The sequence below is a fragment of the Pan paniscus genome, chromosome 16 (assembly GCF_029289425.2).
Source record: "Pan paniscus chromosome 16, NHGRI_mPanPan1-v2.0_pri, whole genome shotgun sequence".
Taxonomy (NCBI): domain Eukaryota; kingdom Metazoa; phylum Chordata; class Mammalia; order Primates; family Hominidae; genus Pan; species Pan paniscus.
Window position 1 is genome coordinate 30435418 of NC_073265.2, and position 27469 is coordinate 30462886.

Here is a 27469-nt window from a genome sequence, read left to right on the forward strand (position 1 = left end):
ATGCATTCCTATACTCCCAGCTAGTCGGGAGCTGAACCAGCAGGATTTCCTGAGCTCAGGAGTTCGATGCCAGCATGGGCAACATAGTGAGACTCCATTTCTGGGGGGGGAAAAATGGGCCTGGCATGTTGGCTCACACCTGTAATCCCAGCACTTTGGGAAGCCAAGGCTAGAAGACTGTTTGAGGTCGGGAGTTCAAGACCAGCCTGGACAACATAGAGAGACCCCATATCTTAAAAAAATTTTAAAAATCAGCCGGGCATGGTGGTGTGTGCCTGTAGTCCCAGCTACTTGGGAGGCTGAAGTGGAAGGATGGCTTGAGCCCAGGACTTCGAGGCCACATTAGCAGAGAGCTATGATCATACCACTTCACTCCAGCCTGGGCGACAGAGCCAGACCTTGTCTCAAAAAAAAAAAAAATTACTTTTATTAGCTACTGGTAACCAAGAAAATTTTGTAAGAAAAGCTAATAAAATAAATAATTATAATTATTTATCTATGTGTGGTAGGCTGGCCAATGGCCCCCAAAGATAACTTCTTCATAACCACAGGAACCTGTATCTTACATGCAAAAGGGACTTTGCAGCTGTGATTAAGTTAAGGATTTTGAGATGAGATTATCCTGAATTACCCAGGTAGGCCCTAAATGGAATGACAAGTGATTTTTTTTTTTTGGTGAGACGGAGTCTTGCTCTCTCTCCCAGGCTGGAGTGCAGTGGCGCAATCTTCGCTTACTGCAAGCTCTGACTCCCGGGTTCACACCATTCTCCTGCCTCAGCCTCCCGAGTAGCTGGGACTACAGGCGCCTGCCACCACGCCCGGCTAATTTTTTGTATTTTTAGTAGAGACAGGGTTTCACCATGTTAGCCAGGATGGTCTCAATCTCCTGACCTCGTGATCTGCCCACCTTGGCCTCCCAAAGTGTTGGGATTACAGGTGTGAGCCACCGTGCCGGGCCTGAAAAGTGATTTTTTTAACAGCAAGGCAGACGGAGATTTTACTACAGTCAGAGGAGAAGGTGATGTGATGATGGAAGCAGGGATTACAGTGATGCACTTTGAAAATGGAGGAAGGGGCTACAAGCCAAGGAATACAAGTGGCCGCTAGAAGCTGTAAAAGGCAAGGAAACTCTCTCTTCAGAAGAGCCTCTAGAAGAAATCAGCCCTGCAAGACACCTTGACTTTAGCCTAGTGAAAATGATTCAAGACTTCTGACCCTAAAACAATAAAATAATAAATTTGCATTGTTTTAGGCCACTAAATTTGTGGTGATTTGTTACAGCAGCAATAAGAAACTAATACACTGTTATAGAAAAAGAAATTGGTGAAAATTCTGCTTCTTGGACTATGTAACTCTAAAAAGAAAAACATGAACAGATATGCCAAGGTCTTCATTAGACAATACGTATAAGATCTAATCAAGAAGCCTAATGGCCTCAAGGAAACAAACAGCAATTATGTTAGATTTTGGAGTAAGCATAAAAGCAATCTCTACAAATGGCAGCAAATACATTATAAGTAGATACATAAACAGAAAAAGTGAACCAAATATAGTAACATAAAATTGAACTTTTAGAGATTGCTGCTCAAAAATATTAGTTCAGTTTCTCTCCAAGGCTCTAAGCTTGTGTAATCAAGATTTCCCTTTTACTATCATAAACCTAAAAGACTAGAAGAACCTGAAGAAAACATAATGAAACTAGTGGTTTTACTGCTCTCACAGCCAAACCAGAAACCCAGATCAGCTCTAAGAGCTAGTAGAGGTTCATGCCTTTACTTGGGTGGCTGAGGCAGGAGGATGGCTTGAGAGTAAGGGCTTGAGACTAGCCTGGGCAACACAGTAAGACTCCACTTCTAAATAATAATAACAACAACAATAATGCTGGTAGAATCTAGGGATTTCTCATTTCTCTAAGGTCCCCTAGAGGACAGACAAATTATATCACTTCAGGCTGTTTGGGCCCACATAGATTTGGGGGGCATATGCAGGACGACCTGTACCCCTAAACTAGATGTCAGCTTGCCTTAATTGTTACATATGTGGTAGAGGCAGGTATGTGATTGTTCATCTCATGCCATGTCTCCCATGTCAGGCTTCTGAATGATCCCTAAATTGCTCAAGTTTCTGAATGCTATGGAGTCTGAATCTTGCTTCTTTGACAAATTCTGGAGCAAAATGAGGAAAACATGTTTATAAATAATTTTAAGCAACTTTACTGCAGTGCTTTTATAGAACACCAAATGTTCTCACATATTGTACAAACATTTTACATGAAAAGTGAGCAGAAATGGAGCACCAAAAAAAAAAAAAATTTAAAAAGACTTTCACTCATCAGATGACCAGATGAGCCCTTTTATCTACAGGAGCTGTATATAATGGTTTGAATCCAGTGCTTCCGTTCATGTACCTGTGTGTCAAAGACATTATTCAGCAAAATTCCATACTGATGAGAGAGGCAATCAGAAAGCCAACGACAATCATGGATAACCTAAGGAATCAGAAGGAAACAGTCATTAGAACCTGGCTGCTAATCTTAATAGCACAGGAATCAGTTTATATACTTACCTTCAAAATTCTCTTGTCTTCTAGTATCATCTGAAGTCCATTGTGGAAAGCTCGACTTCCCAGAAGGAAAATGTCAAATAAGTAAACTCGGCAATTTGTGGCCACCTACAATAGACCATCCAGACACACATACCATAGGATAAGAAAGAACTGAGGAAGGGAAATTTGAGGATGAAGAGTAAAAGACGTGATAAAATATCTAACATCTTCACTTTATTTATTTATTTATTTAGAGACAAAGTTTCACTCTGTTGCCCAGGCTGGAGTGCAGTGGCACAATCACGGCTCACTGCAACCTCTGCCTCCTGAGTTCAAGCAATTCTCCTGCCTCGGCCTCCTGATAGCTGTGATTACAGGCATGTGGCACCACGCCCAGCTAATTTTTTTTTTTTTTTTTTTTTTTTTTTGAGACAGTCTTGCTCTGTCACCTGGGCTGGAGTGCAGTGGCGCGATCTTGGCTCACTGCAACCTCTGCCTCCTGGGTTCAAGCAATTCTCCTGTCTCAGCCTCCCAAGTAGCTGGGATTACAGGTGCACGCCACCATGCCCAGCTAAGTTTTGTTATTTTTAGTAGAGAAAGGGTTTCACCATGTTGGCCAGGATGGTCTCAATCTCTTGACCTCATGTTCCACCCGCCTTGGCCTCCCAAAGTGCTGGGATTACATGTGTGAGCATCCATGTCCAGTGAGAAAGGGTTTCACCATATTGGCCAGGCTGGTCTCGAACTCCTGACCTCAGGTGATCTACACACCTCAGCCTCCCAAAGTGCTGGGATTACAGGCATGAGCCACTGCACCTGGCCAATTTTTTTTATTTTTTGTAGAGATGGAGTTTCACCATGTTGGCCAGGCTGGTCTCAAACTCCTGACCTCAAATGATCCACCCGTATCAGCCTCCCAAACTTTACTTTTTTTGAGACAGGGCCTTGCTCTGTCACCCGGGCTGGACAACAGTGGCTTGATCTTGGCTCACTGCAAATTCAACCACCCAGGCTCTTGTGATTCTCCCATCTCAGCCTCCCAAGTACCTGGATTACAGGCACCCACCACCACACCCAGCTAATTTTTGTATTTTTTGTAGAGACTGGGCTTTGCCATGTTGCCCAGGCTGGTTTCAAACTCCTAGGCTAAAGCAATCTGCCTGCCTTGGCCTTCCAAAATGCTGGAATTACAGGCGTAAGCCACCAGGCCCCACCACATCTTCACTTTTAAATGATAGGTACTTGATTCTTAGAGAAAACAGGTATAATTTGTTCTTAAGTAAAAAAAGTAAGACACAATCACTGTGATTTTTTTTCTTTTTTTTTTTTTTTTGAGACGGAGTCTTGCTCTGTCGCCCAGGCTGGAGGGCAGTGGCATGATCTCGACTCACTGCAACCTCTGCTGCCCGGGTTCTCGCCATTCTCCTGCCTCAGCCTCCTGAGTAGCTGGGACTAGAGGCACCTGCCACCATGCCCTGCTAATTTTTTTTCCTTTTGTATTTTTAGTAGACATGAGGTTTCACTATGTTAGCCAGGATGGTCTGGATCTCCTGACCTCCACCCATCTAGGCCTCCCAAAGCGCTGGGATTACAGGCATGAGCCACCACGCCCGGCCAATGATAGGTACTTGATTCTTGGAGAAAACAGGTAAAATTTGTTCTTAAGTAAAAAAAGTAAGACACAATCATTGTGATTTTCAAAAGCAAAGAAAAGGACAAGCTGGTGAAAGAGACTTTCCCTATTTTTTTTGAGACAGTTTCACTCCTGTTGCCCAGGCTGGATCTTGGCTCACTGCAACCTCTGCCTCCCAGGTTCAAGTGATTCTCCTGCCTCCTGAGTAGCTGGGATTACAGGGACCCGCCACCACATCTGGCTAATTTTTTGTATATTTTAATAGAGACGGGGGTTTCACTATGTTGGCCAGGCTGGTCTCGAACTCCTGACCTCAGGTGATCCACCCACGTTGGCCTCCCAAAGTGCTGGAGCCTGTAATCCCAGCTACTTGGGGGGCCGAGGCAGGAGAATCGCTTGAACCCTGGAGGCAGAGGTTGCAATGAGCCAAGATCGCGCCATCGCACTCCAGCCTGGAGGACAAGACTGAGACTTTGTCTCAAAAAAAATAAAAATAAATAAATAAATACATAAATTTTACCAGTCTTATCTATGGCATTCTAATTGTGAACTAAATATTTGGTCTTCCTTCTGATTTCCTGAAATATAGCTCCTAAAACCCTTGGAATCTTGAAAGTGAGTGATAAGAGTGTTTTTTGTGTATTAATGGGATGACTGGTGCCTGGGGCCTCCTAGATGCTCCCAGAGTTTCAGGACAGGCACTAGTCACAAGAAAGACAAATGCATGATTAGAGGGCTGGGACTTTCATCCCCACTATCCAACCTCCAGGGAGGAGAAAGGGGCTGAAGGGTAAGTTGATCACGAATGGCCAATGACTTAATCATTTATGCCTACATAATGAAGCCTCCATTAAAAACCCCAAAGGGAGGCTGGGCAAGGTGGCTCACACCTGTAATCGTAAGCACTTTGGGAGGCCAAGGTAGGAGGATCTCTTGAACCCAGGAGTTCAAGACCACCTGGAAAACTTATGGACACCCCATCTGTACAAAAAATTTAAAAATCAGCTGAGCATGGTGGTGCACCTGTGGTCCCAGCTACTCGAGAGGCTGAGGTGGGAGGATCACTTGAGCCTAGGAGCTCCAGGTTGCAGTGAGCTGTGTTTGCACCACTGCACTCTAGCCTAGGTGACAGAAATAGACTCTCTTTTTATTTTTTAATTAAAAAAAAATTTTTTTTTTTGAGACAGAGTTTCGTTCTTGTTGCCCAGGCTGCAGTGCAATGGTACAATCTCGGCTCGCCGAAACCTCTGCCTCCCGGGTTCAAGTGATTCTCCTGCCTCAGCCTCCCAAGTAGCTGGGATTACAGGTGCGCGCCAACACACTCAGCTAATTTTGTATTTTTAGTAGAGACGGGATTTTACCATGTTGACCAGGCTGGTCGTGAACTCTTGACCTCAGGTGATCCGCCTGCCTTGGCCTCCTTGGGATTACAGGCATGAGCCACCACACCTGGCCAAAAATTTTTTTTAATATGGAGATGGGGTCTCCCTATGTTGCCAAGGCTGATCTTGAATTCTTCAACACAAGTGATCCACCCGTCTCAGCCTCCCAAAGTGCTGGGATTACAGGCATGCACCACCATGTTGGGCCCCTTTTTTTTCTTGTATTAATTTTTAAGAGTCTTTCAAAAAAAAAAACACAAAAGGCCTAAATTCACAGCGCCTCTGGGTAGCTGAGCAGGTTCCTAGAGGGGGTGGGTGGTGCACCCCTTCCCCCATACCTTGCCCTATATATCTCTTCCATCTAAGAGTTTATCTGTATCCTTTGTTTCATATACATATATATATAATTTGTTTTATATATATTATATATATTGTGTTAGGTGTTACATATATATTATATATATCATATATATGATATATACATTATATATATCATATATATGATATATAATACATTATGTATATATCATATTATGATATATACATTATATATATCATATATATGATATATATGATATATACATTATATATACAGATATATTTTTTTGAGACAGAGTCTGGCTCTGTCACCCAGGCTGGAGTACAGTGGCACCATATCAGCTCACTGCAACCTCTGCCTTCTGGCTTCAAGTGATTCTCCTGCCTCAACCTCCCAAGTAGCTGGGACTACAGGCGTGCAACACTACACTGGCTAATTTTTTTGTATTTTTTTTAGAGATAGGGTTTGTTTCACCACGTTGCCCAGGTTAGTCTCCAACTCCGGAGCTCAAGTGATCCGCCTGCCTCGGCCTCCCAAAGCGCTGGAAGTACATGTGTGAGCCACCACACCTGGACTTGTAATATTCTTTAAAATAATAAATGAGTAGGCCGAGTGCAGTGGCTCATGCCTGTAATCTTAGCACCTTGGGAGGCTGAGGTGGGTGGATCACCTGAGGTCAGCTGTTCGAGACCAGCCTGACCAATATGACAAAACCCTATCTCTACTAAAAATACAAAAATTAGTTGGGCGTGGTGGTGTGCACCTGTAGTCCCAGCTAGTCAGGAGGCTGAGACAGGAGAACTGCTTGAGCCTGGAAGGCAGAGGTTGCAGTGAGCTGAGATACTCGCCACCGCACTCCAGCCTGAGCAAGAAAGAGCAAGACTCTGTCTCAAAATAATGATAATAACAAATGAGTAAATGTAAGTAAAATGTTTCTCTGAGTTCTGTGAGCTGCTCTAGCAAATTAACTAAACCAGAAAAGGGAGGTCATGGGGACCCCAACTTATAGTTGGTTGGTCAGAAGCACAGGTCACAAGCTGTGCTTGTGAATGGCACCTGAAGTTGAGGGCAGTCTTGTGGGACTGAGCCCTCAATCTGTGGGGTCTGACACTATTTCCAGGTAAACAGTCTCAGAATTGAATTGGAGGACACTAAGCTGGTGTATCCTGGAGATTAGCAGCAGAATTGTTTTGCTTCATGTGTGAGGAAACAACCCCCACACATCTGGGGTGACAGAATGTTCTATTTTTTTTTTTTTTTAGATGGAGTCTTGCTCTGTCGCCAGGCTGAAGTGCAGTGGTGTGATCTCGGCTCACTGCAACCTCCATCTCCCAGGTTCCAGCAATTCTCCTGCCTTAGCCTCCCAAGTAGTTGGGGTTACAGGTACGTGCCACCACACCCGGCTAATTTTTGTATTTTTAGTAGAGACAGGGTTTCACCATGTTGGCCAGGCTGGTCTCAAGCTCCTAACCTCAGGTGATCTGCCTGCCTCAGACTCCCAAAGGGCTGGGATTACAGGCGTGAGCCACTGTGCCTGGCCAGAATGTTCTGTGTTGAGTAGAAAGTATAGGAAAAAAGAGCACTTTTAGTTTTTTTCCCTATAAGTCTAATACTCCAGGGAACACCATTTTAAGGTGAATGAACAGTATCTCATTATTAACAACTGGAAATGCTATTTCTCTGAGTTCCTTAATATGCATGATTGTTAGGTGTTACACAAAATTATTCATAAGAGAAGATCCCTACCCTCTAGCAATTTAAAACAGGCAACAAATACACTGGCACAAATGGTAAGATGTCAAATATTCAATGCTGCTTACAGATCAATTTTATATAATTTAAGAATTCTAGATTTTTTTTTTTTTTTTTTTTTGAGACAGAGTCTCGCTCTGTCACCCAGGCTGGAGTGCAGTGGTGCGATCTCGGCTCACTGCAACCTCCATCTCCTAGGTTCAAGCAATTCTCCTGTCTCAGCCTCCCAAGTAGCTGGGACTACAGGTGCCCACCACCATGCCTGGTTATTTTTCATATTTTTAGTAGAGACAGGGTTTCACCATATTGGCCAGGCTGGTCTCAAATCCCTGACCTCGTGATCCGCCTGCCTCGGCCTTCCAAAGTGCTTGGATTACAGGCCTGAGTCACCGTGCCCAGCTAAGATTGCTTCTAATCACAAAAATCACAAAAGCAGCATAGCTGGATGATCTACTAAGAGAGTGAAGACAAAAAACATCCAAACGCCAGGCGTGGTGTGGCTCATGTCTATATCTCAGCATATTGGGAGGCTGAGGTGGGAGGATCGCTTAAGGCCAGGAGTTCAAGACTAGCTGGGGCAACAAAGCAAGACCCCTGTCTGTACAAAAAACAAAAGAATTTTAAATTTAAAACAAAACATCCAAATGGGTCTAGAAAGCTAGGCATATGACAGTCTGATGCCACTTCTGTCATTTCAGGAGCTGAACTATGTTATAGCTACAATTGCCAGACCTACCTAGCACCCATTCTCAGAACTTTCATTATATATATATATACATTTTTTTTTTAATTTAATTTTATTTTTTGAGACGGAGTCTCACTCTGTCGCCCAGGCTGGATTGCAGTGGCGTGATCTTGGCTCACTGCAGCCTCTGCCTCCCGGGTTCAAGTAATTCTCGTGCCTCAGCCTCCTGAGTAACTGGGATTAATAGGCACTTGCCACCAGGTCCAGCTAATTTTTTGTATTTTTAGTAGAAACAGGGTTTTGCCATGTTGCCCAGGCTGGCCTTGAACTCTTGAGCTCAGGTGATCTACCCGCCTCAGCCTCCCAAAGTGCTAGGATTACAGGTGTGAGCCACCGCACCCAGCATATATATATATATTTGAGATGGTCTTGCTCTGTCACACAGGCTGAAATGCAGTGGCTCAGCCATAGCTTATTGTAGGCTAAAACTAACTCCTGGGGGCTCAAGAGATCCTCCCTCCTCAGCCTCCTGAGTACCTGGGATTATATTATATGCTCAGCTAATGTTTTTGTTTTTTGTAGAGACGGGGTTTCACTAAGTTGCTCAGGCTGGTCTCCAACTCCTGGCTTCAAGCAATCCTCCCACTTCAGCCTCCCAAAGTATTGGAATTACAGACATTGGCCACCACACCACAAAAATTAGCCAGGCCTGGTGGTGTGTGCCTGTAGCCCCAGCTACTCAGGAGGCTGAGGCGCAAGAATCGCTGGAACTCAGGAGGCAGAGTTTGCAGTTAGCTGAGATTGTGCCACTGCACTCCAGCCTAGGTGACAGAGCAAGACTCTGTCCCCAAAAAAAAAAAAAAAAGCAAACCCCTGATGTTTTCCCCTGCTACTTTAATTATAAAAATTGAATAGACGCAGTATAAAAGTTTGGAAAATAATTATCTGCTGTACTATAAACTATGGTGAAGATACCTGACCAGAGATAAAGATTAAATATTTAAATAATTTAAAGTTAAGAAATGCTGTGGGAAATACTGACAGAAAGAAAGCAGATTAGGCAAAACAAAACAATAAAAATAAAGGTTTAAGAATTAAAGGTGCCAGATACTAAGAAAAGTGAGGAGCTGGAAACAGGGGAATGGGCTGAAGGTTTATATGAGGAGACGTAACCCCCCAAGTAATCCTCCCCCATTCCTCTCCCACTGAGGACAGATCATGTATTCTCTGGATAAATCTAACCAGAGAGGCTCTGGGGTTGACAATGTTTAGACAGAAGAGGGTGGAAGTTCAGTAGTGGCCTGAAAAATGAAAATCTGCACACTGAATTGTGGGCTTCTAGCCCTCTTCCCTTTGTTGAGACTCAGAAAATAATACCCCAAAGCAAAGAAAGGCCTCTGAAATAGCCTCAGAAGTAAAAGTTTTTCTCTGACCTTCAGCCCTGCTGTCTCTTGGTCCCATTATTTCCTGAAGCTAGCCATAGAAACTAGAATCATTCTCCCTGAAGGCGATCACGGAAACCAGAACCCAGTTTCCCCAAAGCCAGCCATAAAACCTAAAAATAGGCCAGGTGTGGTGGCTCACACCTGTAATCCTAGCACTTTGAGAGACCGAGGTGGGTGGATCACTTGAGTTCAGGAGTTTGACACCAGCCTGCCCAACATGGTGAAACTCCGTCTCTACCAAAAATATAAACATTAGCCGGGCGTGGTGGCACACTCCTGTAATCCAAGCTACTTGGGAGCCTGAGACGGGAGAATCGCTTGAAACCAGGAGGTGGAGGCTGCAGTGAGCCAAGATCGTGCCATTGCACTCCAGCCTGGGCAAAAGAGCAAGACTTCGCCTCAAAAAAAAAAAAAAAAAAAAAAAAAAAACCTAAAAATATTACTCTAGGCCAGGTGCGGTGGCTCACACCTGTAATCCCAGCACTTTGGGAGGCCAAGGAAGGAGGATCACTTGAGCTCAGGAGTTCGAGACCAGCCTGGGCAACACAGTGAAACCCCATCTCTACTAAAATACAAAAAAAATTAGCCAGGCATGGTGGCATGCACTTGTAGTCCCAGCTACTCGGGAGGCTGAGGCAGGAGAATTGCTTGAACCTGGGAGGCGGAGGTTGCAGTGAGCCGAGATCATGCCACTGCACCCCAGCCTGGGCGACACAGCAAGACTCTGTCTCCAAAAAAAAAAAAAAAAAAAAAATCAGCCGGGCATGGTGGCCCATGCCTGTAATCCCAGCACTTTGGGAGGTCAGGGCAGTTGGATCACCTGAGGTTGGGAGTTCAAGACCAGCCTGGCCAACATGGTGAAACCCTGTCTCTACTAAAAATGCAAAAATTAGCCAGGCATGGTGGTGGGCACCTATAATCCCAGCTACTGGGGAGGCTGAGGCAGGAGAATCGCTGGAACCCAGGAGATGGAGGCTGCAGTGAGCCAAGATGGTGCCACTGCACTCCAGCCTTGGCGACAGAGCAAGATTCCATCTCAAAAACAAAAAACAAACAAAAATTAGCCAGGTGTGGTAGTATGCACCTATAGTCCCAAGTAGTCCAGCTACTTGGGAGGCTGGGGCAGGAGGATCTCTTGAGCCCGGGAGTTCAAGGCTGAAGTGAGCCATGATGGAGCCACTATACTCCAGCCTGGGCAACAGAGACTCCATCTCAAAAAATGTATGTACTTGTATATATACATACACACATATATATATATACACATATACACATACACACACATATATATAAAACTTTCCCTCTGCCTCTGTATGTAAAAAAGGGCCATAAAAATGATCTGACCCACCTTATTTGACAGTAGGTCATAGATCCCCATTCTAGAGAGGGTCCCGCTACATACCAGGAAAGAAGAAATACATGCTATGAGAGCCAAGACGAATCTAGACAGACAGGCCTTGCTGGGTTTCCCAGTCAGTCTATTAACATTAGATCATATCTTTTTGTTCAATCATATTTCTCCATAGCTGTCCATACTTTGTTGAACCTAAACATTAAAATGGACAATTACCCCTGTATCTTTGAGTCTTCATTCTGAAGGTTCTCATGTACGCGTTAAATTTGTTGTGTCTTTTCTCCTCTTAATCTGCCTTTTTGTGAGTTAATTTTTCAGCAAACCTACAGAGGGCAAAGGGAAAATTTTCCCTTGGCCCCTACATCTTGCAGCTTCCAGGCTTGAGAAAATAGCCTGCATTGGAACAGGAGGGTAGAGGGCTCCAGGAGAGATGACTTCAAGACAAAAATGCAACATAGGTTGGCAGAATAGTGTTTTTGTTTGTTTGTTTGTTTTTTGAGACAGGGTCTCACTCTCACATGCATGAGAAACCATGCTTGGCCCTAGCCCACTAAATTTAAGCATGTGAAAAAACTGTATGGCATCCTTAAAGATATGGAACAGCTTAGTCATAGGTATAAAGAAAACAAAGTTGGTTGGGTGCAGTGGCTCATGCCTGTAATCCCAGCAATTTGGAAGGCTGAGCTGGGTAGATTGCTTGAGTCTGGGAGTTTGAGACCAGCCTGGGCAACATGGTGAAACCCTGTCTCCACAAAAATACAAAAAGTTAGCTATCATGGTGGGATGTGCCTGTAGTCCCATTTGGGCAACAGAGTGAGACCCCGTCTCAAAAAAGTAAGGAAGGAGGGAAGGAGGGAAGGAGGGAAGAGAGGAAGGGAGGGAGGGAGGGAGGAATAAAATGAGGCAATTACTAACTCTATGTAAAACAAAAAGTTGTTCAAGAAGAGAAACGATTCTCCTTGACTCAGCAGAGAGTTATCATTAAAGTCTTAATAACATATAGACTAAATTTGGTCTTTTTTTTTTTTTTTTTTTTTTTTGAGATGGAGTCTCATTTGTGGCCCAAGCTGGAGTGCAGGGGCATGATCTTGGCTCACTGCAACCTCCACTTCTCAAGTTCAAGCAATTCTCCTGCCTCAGCCTCCCATAAATTCTGAATTCTGTCTTAGTAAAAAATTGTGACATAACTAAGTTGGAAAGACCTAGGGAAGAGTGGGTGCAATAAAGGAGCAAAATCTTTATTTATCACAATAAAATTGAATAGATTATTTGTAAAACTGATAAATCAAGAGAAAGCAATAAGCATGTTATTAGAAACAGGAAAATCCGGGCCAGGGGTGGTGGCTCATGCCTGTAATCCCAGCACTTTGGGAGGCCAAGGCAGGCAGATCACTTGAGGTTAGAAGTTCGAGACCAGCCTGGCCAACATGGTAAAATCCTGTCTCTACTAAAAATACAATAATTAGCCAGGCGTAGAGGTGAGTGCCTGTAATTCCAGCTACTTGGGAGGCTGAGGCAGGAGAATACCTTGAACCTGAGAGGCAGAGATGCAGTACAGTGAGCCAAGAGATTGCACCACTGCACTCCAGCCTGGGCAACAGAGAGACCCTGTCTCGAAAAAAAAAAAAAAAAAAAAAAGAAACAGGAAAATAGCAGAAACTACATTTCAATGTGTTAAAAGTAGTTGACTCCCCTAATGTTTGTCAAAGTATTTTGTAAACTGTAAAGTACTGCACAAATATAACAATCCTGTTATTCAATTCTTTTTTTTTTTTTTTTTTTTGAGAAGGAGTCTCGCTTTGTTGCCCAGGTTGGAGTGCAGTGGCACAATCTCGGCTCACTGAAACCTCCTCCTCCCAGGTCCAAGTGATCTGCCTGCCTCAGCACCATTAGTAGCTAGGATTACAGGCATGCGCCACTACGCCTGGCTAATTTTTGTATTTTTAGTAGAGGCAGGGTTTCACCACGTTGGCCAGGCTAGTCTCGAACCCCTGACCTTGTGATCTGCCCACCTTAGCCTCCCAAAGTGCTGGGATTACAGGCATGAGCCACTGTGCCTGCCCTATTCAACTCTTTTTTTTTTTTTTTTTTTTTAAAGTAGTGCCTCTGGGCCAGGTGTGGTGGCTCACACCCAGCACTTTGGGAGGCCGAGGCGGGCGGATCACGAGGTAAGGAGTTCGAGACCAGCCTGGCCAACGTGGTGAAACCCCGTCTCTACTAAAAATACAAAAATTAGCCGAGCGTGGTGGCGGGAGCCTGTAGTCCCAGCTACTCGGGAGGCTGAGGCAGGAGAATCGCTTGAACCTAGGAGGCAGAGGTTGCAGTGAGCTGAGATTGTGCCATTGCACTCTAGCCTGGGCGACAGAGTGAAACTCCATCTCAAAAAAAAGTAGTGCCTCTGGCAGGGTGTGGTGGCTCATGCCTGTAATCCCAGCACTATGGGAGGCCAAGGCGGGTGGATCACCTGAGGTCGGGAGTTCGAGACCAGCCTGACCACAATGGAGAGACCCTGTCTCTACTAAAAATACATTAGCCGGGCGTGGTGGCACATGCCTGTAACCTCGGCTACTCGGGAGAGGCTGAGGCAGGAGAATTGCTTGAACCCGGGAGGCGGAGGTTGTGGTGAGCCGAGATCGTGACACTACACTCCAGCCTCCAGGCGACAAGAGCAAAATTCCATCTCAAAAAAAAAATAATAAAAAAAAAAAACGTAGTGCCTCTGAGGTGGAGTGGAGGTTTTTTTTTCTCTTAAATTTGATTTTTTTCTTTTGCTTTTAATACAAGTGCACGTGATGCTTTTAGTTAAAAAATTAAACACACAAGCCTAAGGATCTGGTTGGGGAAAACCTGTCCATTAATTTGCTTCCAGTTGCAGAAAGGACAGCTGTAGTCCAGACACAGTGGCTCACACCTGTAATCCCAGCACTTTGGGAGGTTGAGGTGGGCAGATCACCTGAGGCCAGGAATTCGAGACAAGCCTGGCCAACATGGTGAAACCCCATCTCTACTAAAAAGACAAAAATTAGCCAGGCATGTTGGCTCATGCCTGTAATCCCAGCTACTCAGGAGGCTGAGGCATAAGAATCACTTGAACCTGGGAGGCGGAGGTTGTAGTGAGCCAAGATTGTGTCACTGCACTCCAGCCCATGCAACAGAGCGAGACCCTGCCTCAAAAAAAAAAAAAAAAAAAAAGAAAGAAAGAAAACAAAAAGAAAGGACAGCTGTAGCCAACTGCATGTTCCTCTGATACCCAGAAAACCAAAGGGGACAATTTAGGAAATAACCTAGAACTGCCCAGACCTGTGTTACCAGGAAGTCTACTCTCTTTTGTTTTGGTAGATGGAAGTTTAGGGTTGTTTTAAGTAATTTCTATTTGTGCTGCTAATTCAAACCTAGTCATCTAAAAGCTAAGCTTGGCTAGCTTCAGTGGCTCATGCCTGTAACCCCAGCACTTTGCGGTTAGGCTGACTCAGAAGGATTGCTTGAGACCAGGAGTTTGAGACCAGCCTGGACAATATAGGGAGAACTCATCTCTGAAAAAAAAAAAAAAAAAAAAAGTAAAGGAAGAGGGACCCAAAAGCTATCCATCCTCTAGCTATTCTTCAAGGCTAACTACAAACTTTTAAAAAATATTGGCCAGGGGTGGTGCCTCACGTCTGTAATCCTAGTACTTTGGGAGGCCGAGGTGGGTGGATCACTTGAGATCAGGAGTTTGTGACCAGCCTGGCCAACATGGTGAAACCCCGTCTCTACTAAAAACACAAAATTAGCCAGGTGTGGTGGCACATACCTATAGTCCCAGCTACCCAGGAGGCTGAGGCAGGAGAATCGCTTGAACCCAGGAGGCGGAGGTTGCAGCGAGCCAAGATGCACCACTGCACCCCAGCCTGGTGACAGAGCAAGACTTTGTCTCAAAATAATAATAATAATAGTAATAATAATAGAGACTCTCATTTAATATCTCCCAGGTCCAGGGAAACTAAAATGATGTGGTGAGAAACCTGCTGTGGAAAGCTACCACCCCAGAATGAAAAGAGATGACACTCTTCATAGAACTAAGGTGATAGAACAGAACTGGGAAAGACCTCCAGCAGAGCCCGAGAGACAGCACTAATGGCTTTAACAGTGAACCTATTCTTGCTACTGAGCTTAAAAAAAAAAAAACAAAGTGAATCTATAAGGAGACAGAAGCTCTCTCCTTTTGAAAAGAATAAAGTGAGTACCAGGAGAAGGAAGAACATTCCAACAAGTTATGCAACAATGACACTAGGGTGACAGAAAGAAGACAATTAATAAATCTACCAGTGAGCCAGGTGCAGTGGCCTATCCCTGTAATCCCAGTGACTAGGGGCGCTAAGGCAAGAGGATTACATGAGGCCAGGAGTTTGAGATCAGCCTGGGCAACACAGCAAGACCCCATCTCAAAAAAACAAAGCTGGGTGTGGTGACACTCATCTGTAGTCCCAGCTACTCAGGAGGCTAAAGTGAGGATAGATAGCATGAGCCCAGGAGTTCAATGCTGCAGTGATCTATGATCTGCACTGTGGCCTCAGTGACAGAGTGAGATCCCATCTCTAAAATACAGTTTTCAAAAAGAAGGAAAGAAAAAATCTACCAGTGGCTCTACAATTACTTCAAAATAAAAAGTTTTCAAAAATCTTTCACCTGCAGCCAGCACAGTTTGCCATGGCGACATACATTCGCTCCTTCTGCTGCCACACTCAGGACATTCTGCTTCTTGATATGGAGTATCTGGTAAGAAAAAGAAGGAAAGGAAAAACTTTCAGGGAATAAATGTTGGCATGATAACATCATGATTGGCACAAGTACAATGGTCAGCAGTAAACAAAGTGCATCATCTTTGTTAAACTTACAAAATTTGATTAATCCAAAACAGTCTGTTTTACACATGCAAATAAATCAGCACTGAATACTTCTGATTCTTTTTTTTTGTTTTAGCAAAAGTGTTCCACAGCTGGAAAATAAATCACTCAGACCCCAAATGACAATAAGAGTTGAGAACTCAGACACCTTTTGTTACCACTGATGCTACAGAGAAAGAATCATAATCTGTTTTTATATTTTAAATTGAGACAGAGTTTCACTCTTGTTGCTAGGCTGGAGTGCAATGGCACGATCTTGACTTGCAACCTCCACCTCTCAGTGGATCAAGAGAATCAAGTGATTCTCTTCCCTCAACCTCCCAAGTAGCTGGGATTACAGGCATGCACCACCACGCCCAGCTAATTTTGTATTTTTAGTAATGACAGGGTGTCACTATGTTGGTCAGGCTGGTCTCAAACTCCTGACCTCAAGTGATCTACCTGCCTCGGCCTCCCAAAGTGCTGGGATTACAGGTGTGAGCTACCAAGCCTGGCCCTGAATTATAATCTTTAAGACAAGATTCCTCATGCAAACTATGGCATGCCCTAACACAGGGCAATTTACCACAACTGAAAGGAATATATGTGGTGGCTAAGTCTCAGAGTATCCACTGCTCAGAAAGACAGAAACAAGGACTCTTCAGGTCCCTTAAAGCCTCGGATTCACTGAATTACTCAAAACTGAAATAGTGGCCGGGCGCAGTGGCTCATGCCTATAATCCCAGCACTTTGGGAGGCTGAGGAAGGAGGATCGTTTGAGCCCAAGGGTTTCAGACCAGACTGGGCAAAACAGTGTCTGTACAAAAAATACAAAAAATTATCCAGGCATGGTGGTGCACACCTGCAGTGTAGCCCCAGCTACTCAGGAGGCTAAAGTGGGAGGATCACTTGAGCCTGGGAGGCTGAGGCTGCAGTGAGCCATGATGATGCACTTCAGCCTGTGTAAAAAAAAAAACACAAAACACTGAAATAGTGGTACCCCAGGTACACACTCTTGTCCTTTGATTATCTATAATCTTACCCTATTTCATTATACAATTCTATAATCCTTAATCCATAATTCATAAAAATATTTGCATGATAAAAGATTCTCCCCATTTTATAGGTAGATAAATTATTCAATAACAGAAAGGCATAGTAATTTACACTAGCAACATATCTCCCATTAGAGAGCATAAAGTGTTCTCAATTCTGAGTATCTCTCATCAATGATGAGAAAATGGCACTGAATTTCAGCTTCATTCCCAATCACATGGCTGCAGAACCGGCAACAAAAGCTGCATTCTCTATTGATGAGAATTCCTAATTACCTCTTCAAACTTCCAGAGCAAAAGCTTCTTTTTTTGTTTTTTGTTTTCTTTTGTTTTGTTTTTTTGAGACAGTCTCATGCTGTCCTCCAGGCTGCAGTGCAGATCATAGCTCACTGTGGCATGAACTCCTGGGCTCAAGCTATCCTCCTACTTTAGCTTCCTGCAGCTTCGACCTCCGGGGCTTAGCTGATCCTCTCATCTCAGCCTCCTGAGTAGCTGGAACTACAGACCTGTGCCACCATGCCCAGCTAATTTTTTGTATTTTTTGTAGGGGTGGGTTTGCCTTGTTGCCCAGGCTGGTCTGTAACTCCTGGGCTCAAGTGATCTGCCTGCCTTGGCCTCCAAAAGTGCTGATATTACAAGAGTGAGCCACCACGCCTGGCCACAAGTTCTTACCCTCATTTTTTTTTTATTGTTGTCACGGACACTTTAAAGAATCTGTTGATACATAAATAATTCTTACAACTCAATGATAAAAATAATTATTTCAACTCAATTAAAAAATAGGAAAAGGTTTGGGCAGGGTGGCTCATGCCTGTATTCCTAGCAGTGAAGGAGGCTGAGGAGGACAGATTGCTTGAGCCCAGGAGTTCAAGACCAGCCAGGTCAACATAGTGAGAAATTGTCTCTACACAAAATACAAAAATTAACGCTGGGCACAGTGGCTCACGCCTGTAATCCCAGTACTTTGGGAGGCCGAGGAAGACAGACTGCTTGAGTCCAGGAGTTCAAGACCAGCTTGGGGAACACAACAAGACCTCATTTCTTAAAAAAAAAAAAAGAGCTGGGCATGGTGGTACATGCCTATAGTCGAGGTTACTCAGGAGGCTGAGGTGGGAGGATTGGTAGAGATCCTAGGAGGTGGAGGTTGCAGTGAGCCAAGATCATGCCACTGCACTCCAGCCTGGGCTACTAAGCGAGACTCTGTCTCAAAAAATAAAAGGCAAAGGATCTAAATAGACATTTCTCCAAAGAAGTTATACAAACAGCTAGTAAGCTCATGGAAATGTTCAACATCATTAGCCATCACAGAAATGCAAATCAAAACCACAATAAGATACCACTTCATACCCACTAGGATGGCTATGCTCAAAATTACAGATAAGTGTTGGCAAGGATTTAAAGAAATTGGAACGGCTGGGCGCGGTGGCTCACGCCTGTAGTCCCAGCACTTTGGGAGGCTGAGGCGGGTGGATCACGAGGTAAGGAGATCGAGAACACCCTGGCTAACACGGTGAAACCCCGTCTCTACTAAAAATGTAAAAAAAAAAAATAAGCCGGGCATGGTGGCGGGCACCTGTAGTCCCAGCTACTCAGGAGGCTGAGGCAGGAGAATGGTGTGAACCCGGGAGGCAGAGCTTGCAGTGAGCCAAGATGGAGCCACTGCACTCCAGCCTGGGTGACAGAGTGAGACTCCGTCTCAAAAAAAAAAAAATTGGAACCCTCACAGACTGCTGGTAGAAATGTAAAACAGTGCAACAGCTTTGGAAAAAAGTCTGGCCATTCCTCAAAAAAGTTAAACACAGAGTTACCATATGATCTAGCAATTTCACTCCTAGGTAACTATCTAAGAGAAATAAAATCATCCACACAAAAACTTGTCCATGAATGTTCATAGTAGCATTATTCACAATAACCACAAAGAAGAAACAACCCAAATGTCCATCAAATGGTGAATGGATAAATAAAATGTAGTATATCCATACAATAGAATATGATTTGGCGGCTGACTGTGGTGGCTTACACCTCTAATCCCAGCACTTTGGGAAGCCGAGGCAGGTGGATTGCTTGAGCCCAGTAGTTTGAGACCAGCTTAGGCAACATAGTGAGATGTTGTCTCTACAAAAAATATAAAAGAATTAGCTAGGAGTTGTGGCACATGCCTGTAGTCCCAACTACTTGGGAGGCTAAGGTGGAAGGACTGCTTGAGCCCAGGAGATCCAGGCTGCAGTGAACTCTGATTGTGCCACTGCACTCCAACCTGGGTGACAGAGCAAGACCCCGTCTCAAAAAAAATTTTTTTTAATTTATAAGGAATATTATTGGCAATAAAAATAAGTGAAATACTGATATAAGCTGTAATGTGGATGAACCTTGAAAACATTATGCTAAGTAAACAAAGCCTGTCAAAAAAACTACATATTTTATTATTTTATTTATTTACTTGTTTTTATTTTTATTTTTTTTGAGATAGCGTCTCACTCTGTCACCCAGGCTGGAGTGCAGTGGCACGATCTTGGCTCACTGCAACCTCTGCCTCCTGGGTTCAAGCAATTCTCCTGCCTCAGCCTCCTGAGTAGCTGGGATTACAGACACGCACCACCACACCCAGCCAATTTTTGTATTTTTAGTAGAGACGGGGTTCACCATGTTGGTCGGGCTGGTCTCAAACTCCTGACCTTGTGATTCACCCATCTCGGCCTCCCAAAGTGCTGGGATTATAGGCATGAGCCACAGCGTCTAGCCTGTTTTGTTTTGTTTTGTTTTTTGAGACAGAGTCTCACTCTTTCCCAGGCTGGAGTATAGTGGCATGATCTCAGTTCACTGTACCCTCCACCTCCTCCCACTCAGCCTCCCCAGTAGCTGGGATTACAAGTGCCCGCCACCACACCTGGCTAATTTTTGTATTTTTAGTAGAGATGGGGTTTTGCCATGTTGGTCAGGCTGTTTTAGTGCTTGCCAAGGGCTGAGGAGTGATTAGGAGTGATGGATAAGGGGTGTGGGGTTTCTTTCTGGTATACTGAAAATATTCTAAAATTTATTATGTTGCTTTACTTACAACTCTGTGACTATACTAAAAGAAAGTGAGCTGTACATTTTAACTAAATAAATTGTATGGCATGTGGATTATATCTCAATAATGCTATTTTCTAATAAAAATCTTCTGTTCAGTTCAGACTTAAAAAACAACCTGTTGTTGACCATCCTGGCTAACACGGTGAAACCCCGTCTCTACTAAAAATACAAAAAATTAGCCGGGTGCAGTGGCGGGCGCCTGTAGTCCCAGCTACTCGGGAGGCTGAGGCAGGAGAATGGCGTGAACCCGGGAGGTGGAGCTTGCAGTGAGCCGAGATAGTGCCACTGCACTCCAGCCTGGGTGAAAGAGTGAGACTCCATCTCAAAATAAAATAAAATAAAATAAAACCTGTTGATAGCTAACTGTCCTTTTAAAAATGCATCCATGGGCCAGGGACAGTGGCTTACACCTGTAATCCCAGCACTTTGGGAGGGTGAGATAGGCAGATCACCTGAGGTCAGGAGTTTGAGACCAGCCTGGCCAACATGGCAAAACCCCATCTCTACTACTAAAAATACAAAAATCAGCTGGCGTGGTGGTGCATGCCTGTAATACCAGCTACTCAGGAGGCTGAGCCAGAAGAATCGCTTGAACCCGGGAGGCGGAGGTTGAGGTGAGCCAAGATCGCCCCACCGAACTCCAGCCTGGGCCACAAGGCGAGACTCCATCTCAAAAAAAAAAAAAAAAAAAAATTCTGACCCTTCTCTGAAACTGCCAATGGCTTTAAGTCAAACTCAAAATCTTTACAATGTCTAGAAAGCCCTAAGTGAACTGCCTCCTGCCCCCTTCCATCTCCTACCATTCTTCTTCACTGTGGTCCTGTCACACTGACCTCCCTGCTGTTCCTCCACACAAGCCAGGAATATTTCAGCCTCAGGGCCCTTGCACTTGCTAATTCCACTTTTAAGTTCTTCACTTTTTTTTTTTTGAGATGGAGTCTCGCTCTGTCACCCAGGCTGGAGTGCGGTGGCACGATCTCGGCTCACTGCAAGCTCCGCCTCCCGAGTTCACGCCATTCTCCTGATCCAGCCTGGTGAGTAGCTGGGACTACAGGCGCCTGCCAGCATGCCCGGCTATTTTTTTGTATTATTAGTAGAGACAGGTTTTCACCGTGTTAGCCAGGATGGTCTCAATCTCCTGACCTCGTGATCCACCCGCCTCAGCCTCCCAAAGTGCTGGGATTACAGGCGTGAGCCACTGCACCCAGCCTTTAAGTTCTCCACTTTGATATCTACATGGCTCCCTTACTTACTCAGGTCTTTGTTCTAATGTCACCTCCCTAGAGATGTTTTCTCTGTCTATCCCACATAAAATAGGACCTCCTTGTCACTCTAGTCCCCATACCATGCTTTATTTTTATTCCCAGCACTTACTGCCATCTAAAATAAAAGCACTTGTTTATTGTCTTGCATTAGAATATAAACTCCTTGAGGGCGGGAACTTTGTCTTGATTATGGTTTTACCCAAGAGCTTAGAACAGTGCCTGGCATATAGGCATATAGCAGCCACCAAATATGTTGTTGAATTAATAGGAAAAAAAATCAAAAATCTTATAATAAAGAAATTTATAGCCGAGTGTGGTGGCTCACGCCTGTAATCCCAGCACTTTGGGAGGCCGAGGCGGGCGGATTGCGAGGTCAGGAGACAGAGACCATCCTGGCTAACACGGTGAAACACTGTCTTTACTAAAAATACAAAAAATTAGCCAGGCGTGGTGGCGGGCACCTGTAGTCCCAGCTACACGGGAGGCTGAGGCAGGAGAAGGGTGTGAACCTGGGAGGCGGAGCTTGCAGTGAGCCAAGATTGCTCCACTGCACTCCAACCTGGGCGACAGAGCGAGACTCCGTTTCAAAAAAGAAAGAAAGAAAGAAAGAAATTTATGACACACAGACATGATACCTACATACAGGCAATACTAGTAATGATTGAGGACAATACTTACCGCAGCACCAAACTTCTGCTGGAATTGATTAATGACTGTGTATGTCACCTCCTCTTCCTCTACAGGACAAGGATTGCATTAGATATATTTCTCTTCCTCAGCAACAGAATAGCTTTCCCAATAATTTTGGCCACACTCATATATTCCTACTGTATTGCAACTCAAATACCCTAAAATTGCAAAATCACTCTCCCTACGTACTACTACTCTTCCTTTTTTTTCCTCCTTAGCATTTGGCACTATTACAGTATATATATTTTACTTATTTATCTAATTTAGCATCTGTTTGCTGCTCAGTAAGGGGAGGGATACCATATTTCAGAATCCCCAATGAATGAGTGTACCCCAATAATTATGAGTACACACACAGTATGTACTCAGTTATTAAATAAATGAATCACAGTATTTTATCTTAATTCAGAACCCAGAAGCAATGGCTCAGCTTAGGATTCCGTAGAGAATCTTGATTCAGGGTTACATCAACTCTAAACAGTAAAGACAGCCTAGTTGAATTTGACTGACTTGGTTCAAAAAAAAAAAAAAAAAAAGAGAGAGCCTAGAAAATTCAGAGCCTCGTTTGGGCACAGTGGCTCATGCCTTTAATCACAACACTTTAGGAGGCCAAGGCGGGCGGATCACCTGAGGTCGGGAGTTTGAGACCAGCCTGATCAACATGGAGAAACCCCGTCTCTACTAAAAATACAAAATTAGCTGGGCGTGGTGGCGCATGCCTGTAATCACAGCTACTATGGAGGCAGAGGCAGGATAATTGCTTGAACCCAGGAGGCGGAGGTTGCAGTGAGCCGAGATCACGCCATTGCACTGCAGCCTGGGCAATAAGAGCGAAACTCCGTCTCAAAAAAAAAAAAGAAAAAAAAAGAAAATTCAGAGCCCCTATATTCACCTGATGGGCTGTACTTGAGGTCATTCAGCAGAGAGGTAGTTGGTGCTTCAGGGGCAGGAGAAGCAGGCTCACATACATTTAGGTCTTCAACTTTCATTTTCTCCATCCAGGTTCTTTCTGCATGTAGACTATCCTTACAAGAAACAATATTTGGGTGAACTTGTTCTTTGTTGTTGACACCAAAAACAGATTTTGCCACACATTAATGTTAAGGACAGTGGTCCTTCATTAACTAGAGGACCCATTCATCCACTGCTTACATTGACTTGAGGGCGCTATCTAACAATGGAAGAAAACACCTATATATTTCTTCTCATTTCTATTTCCTTAGCCAAGGAATTAAGCAGCTGGTGAATTAGAGTTAAGGCTTTCTACCCTAATGTGCACATTTGGAAAATATCATAATTAAGAAAATTATTCCATCTTACCTAACAGAAGATGCTTTTGCTCTCACTGAGCCTTGTTCCACTTCATCTAGTTGTTCCACTTCATCTAGTAGTTCCACTGTAAAATAACCAAATGGCTTCCAACAGAGTTTCCAATCAGAAATCAATTAACTACTCCACTACCCACACACCCCTAGTTTAACCATGTACTGCAAACAATAATTGGAAATGACATGTTAGTCCACGGAGGCTTTTACTGGCCAGCAATAAATACAACAGAAGAGACCATCTAAAGTACCAAAGACTCTCAGTATTCTATCCCTACAAAGCTTCTTGGTTATTTAGAAGGATTAGGAACATTTCTATACATCCCCTTCACCCTTTTGGTTCTAGGGTACCTTTGTGGTCATTCAAGTCAGTTCTAGAGATTTCTTTCCCACCATCCCAATCCTAATGCACCTTCCTTCACATGGGTGCTGTTTGAAGGTTTTCCTTTTTTTTTTTTTTTTTTTTTTTTGAGATGAAGTCTCGCACTGTTGCCTAGGCTGGAGTGCAGGGGTGCGACCTCAGCTCACTGTAACCTCCGCCTCCCAGGTTCAGGTGATACTCCTGCCTCAGCCTCCCAAGTCCCATGCCTGGGACTACAGGCATGCGCCACCACACACAGCTAACTTTTGTATTTTTAGTAGAGACGGGGTTTCACCATTGTGGCCAGGATGGTCTCAATCTCTTGACCTCTTGATCCGCTCGCCTCAGCCTCCCTAAGTGCTGGGATTACAGGCGTGAGCCACCACATCTGGCCTCGTTTAGGTACTTTTCAAGCAAAAAGCCTCTATGTTTCAAAAGTCTCTTTTCTCTCTACTATCTAGAAGTATTGAATCTGGAGCAGAGAAAAGGTAAAATTGACTGAAAAATGCTGATTAGCCATTATTATCCTTCATCTTGACAATTCTTATCCAAGGTACTTTTGGGGACAACTCCTCCATGGTTGATTGGGCCACAGGACAAAGACAGAAATGACTATCATTTGAGCTTAAAAATTAAGAACAAAGCCTATAATCCCAGCACTCTGGGAAGCTGAGGCAGGCAGATCACCTGAGGTCAGGAGTTCGAGACCAGCCTGGCCAACACGGCGAAACCCTGTGTCTCTACTAAAAAAATACAACAATTGGGCTGGGTGCAGTGGCTCACGCCTGTAATCCCAGCACTTTGGGAGGGTGAGGGGGGGCGAATCATTTGAGGTCAGGAGTTTGAGACCAACCTAGCCAACATGGTGAAACCCCGTTTCTACTAAAAATACAAAAAAATTAGCTGGGTGTGGTGGCACACACCTGTAATCCCAGCTCCTGGGGAGGATGAGGCAGGAGAATTGCTTGAAACCCAGAAGCAAAGGTTGCAGTGAGACAAGATCGTACCACTGCACTCCAGCCTTGGCGACAAAGTAAGAATCCGTCTCAAAAAAAAAAAAAGTATGAACGAAGGCCAAACCCTGGAGAAGAATTTAGGAGGCGATGAATTCCGTGTGTACAGATCACAAAGCCGGTCAGCCATCAGCCTCCTGAGTTGGGGAGATGATAGCAGTGATTCCTTCACTTCTCTCTACAAACCCATTCACAGCCTAGCTTTCTCCAATCCAAAGCTCTGTTTCACTTCAAAGGCTGATAGTGAAAACACAATTAAGAACTCCAACTACCACTACTATCCCTGCCATTGTAAAAGAATATTCAAGGGACAGAGTGTTCATGACAGCATACTCAATGAGAAAGAAATAGGTAGCTGTCCAGACTTGTATTCCCTGAAGTGGCTCTGGATTGGCAGTCATTAATTTGGTGAGATTTTCATTTCCTCCTAAACGCTCGTTTTCTCACAAACCAAAGCAATCTTTCAAGCAGTAGTAAACTCTCATTTACAGGAGTCCTTTCCTTTCTTCAGATCTGCCCCAGAGTGAGAGATGCACAGTCCTAAGAGGTCCCAGAGCTCTCATTCCTCCACCCCTTCTATCCAGCTCCTGATCTGTACTCCTCCTTAAAGGGCAGAAGCAGAAACCTCCTGAGTCCTTGAAAGCAAGAAATGTTCTTGCTTTCTCTTATCCTACTTGACACGTATGAAGCACACTGATGAGCTTCTACAGCTACTCTTTCAGGCAAACAATTGTACTTACTCTTGCTAAATGGTTTGTGCTAGCAAAAATAAAGAATAAGGCTGCTTCCTGCCATTCCAAAATCCGAAAATCTCTGAAAACCAAAATTTTGTTGTAACTCTTGGTGGCAAAACTTGACCAGATATGCTATTTATAGTCCGATTTTATTCCACTTAGTATGACTGTCCACCCATTTCTCTGGAGAAATGTGTTGTATTATAGAGTACTGCCCAGACTTTCTGGAGGTGTTATGTAATATGAACAGTATACACTCCGTTACCTTTTCCAAAATTCCAGAAAAATTCTTGATTCTGAGACATTTGGCCCCAAGGTTTTGGATGAGGAATTGTGAATGGACTGTGAATTTTAAGTAGCTTGCTTAGCAAGACAATCCCTTCCTGTTCACATTCCTAACTGCCTGCTGGTCCAAGTCCGTAGTGATAAGCACCAGCACACCTGACATTATAAAACCAAAATGATTATAATTCTATAAGACTATTTTACTCATAGAGTACCCACAGAAGCAGTAAGAAGGATCAATTCTCAAATACCAACTTTAAAAATCCATAAGTGCAACATTAAGGCAAGACAATTTCATATATTGGAATGAAATCTCAGTACTAGCATTTTCAAGGAACATGGGGGTCTCACCATTCACAATCTCATGCCCAAAAAACAACTTCACTCCTGGGACACTTCGACCTGTCTCCACATTCTTCACTGTTACAGAAAACAATTCATTCAGTTAATTAAAATATTTTCCTAAAACTCTAAGAAAATATGATACCTCTCAAAATTTCCCAAGTCTGAGTTGTATTTAAAAAAAAAAAAACTCCAAAAAAATCTCCAAATCTTTCCCCAAGGAATGAAGAGTCAATAATAAATGACAAAGCTACGACCTTTAAACAAGTAGTGTAAAAAAACAAGGGAAACCCCATTAAGGTCCAGGAGAAACTAAAAAGGATAGTACACTGAATTTAAAATTCTCCTGAGAATATTCTAAGGCCTTTGGGGTTAAGAACTATCTATTAATTATATTTCTATTTATTTTTACTCCACTTAACTCCAGAAAAAAAATTTAAGGGCAGCCTGCAACTTCTTTTTTTTTTTTTTTTTTTTTTTTTGAGATGGAGTCTTGTTCTGTCACGCAGGCTGCAGTGCAGTAGCGCAATCTCGGCTCACTGCAACTTCCGCTTCCCAGGTTCAAGCGATTCTCCTGCCTCAGCCTCCCGAGTAGCTCGGACTACAGGCACGAGCCACCACGTTTTGTATTTTAGTAGAGACGGGGTTTCACCGTGTTAGCCAGGATGGGCTCGATCTCCTGACCTCGTGATCCGCTTGCCTTGGCCTCCCAAAGTGCTGGGATTACAGGTGTGAGCCACCGCACCCGGCCAAGGGAGCCCACAACTTCTAGTGTCCACACCCTGCTTCATGTCATGCTACACACTCAAAAGTACTATCAAGGACAACAATCCAAATCCTGGCTCTCCTATGAGGAGATAAGGAAGTTAGGAGAAGGTTAGATGCCATGTCCACAATGTGCTGTCATTTTCCTAGATGGAAGTGTGCATAGCAGCTGTCTTTTTCCACATCTCTCAGCAATCCAAATAATTGAGTTCCACCCTCACTATTCCACTGAATATATTCCTACCAGGATCAAAGACCACCAACTACTTATTTGTCAAATCCAAAAAAATGTTTTGCAACCTTATCTTCCTTGACTTTCCTGCAACCTTTGACAATACTGTTCTCTCATTTCTTTTTAACTCCTGGACTCAAGTGATCCTCCCACCTCAGCCTCCCAAAGTACTGGGATTACAGGTGTAAGCCACCGTGCCCAGCCTTCTCTTCTTTCTTCTTTAGTTACAGGACATCATGTTTAGTTCTTTTCCTACTAACTACCTAGAGCTACCATATTGAGTACCCACTCTGAGCCAGGCATCATGCTATTTCCCTATACTCAATTTTCCAGTAACATAATAAGTCTTTCATT

The 27469-nt window shown here is 43.9% G+C and overlaps 1 protein-coding gene across 5 annotated transcripts in view; it reads right to left on the bottom strand.

Annotated features, from left to right (window-relative positions):
* The window catches only part of EXD1 (exonuclease 3'-5' domain containing 1), a 50066-nt gene that overhangs the window by 12724 nt on the left and 9873 nt on the right, over window positions 1-27469 (bottom strand). For 3 of the 5 annotated variants that reach the window (XM_055098654.1, XM_055098653.1, XM_055098651.1), the window contains 6 exons: window positions 23379-23454; window positions 22951-23078; window positions 22047-22105; window positions 15780-15866; window positions 2566-2670; window positions 2408-2488 (listed from right to left, as the gene is read on the bottom strand). In XM_055098654.1, the coding sequence (XP_054954629.1) occupies window positions 2408-2488; window positions 2566-2670; window positions 15780-15866; window positions 22047-22105; window positions 22951-23078; window positions 23379-23454 (536 nt within the window). Of the gene's footprint in view, window positions 1-2407; window positions 2489-2565; window positions 2671-15779; window positions 15867-22046; window positions 22106-22950; window positions 23079-23378; window positions 23455-26127; window positions 26197-27469 lie in introns of all 5 variants that reach the window. The other 2 variants (XM_055098652.1, XM_055098650.1) reach the window with 1 other exon arrangement.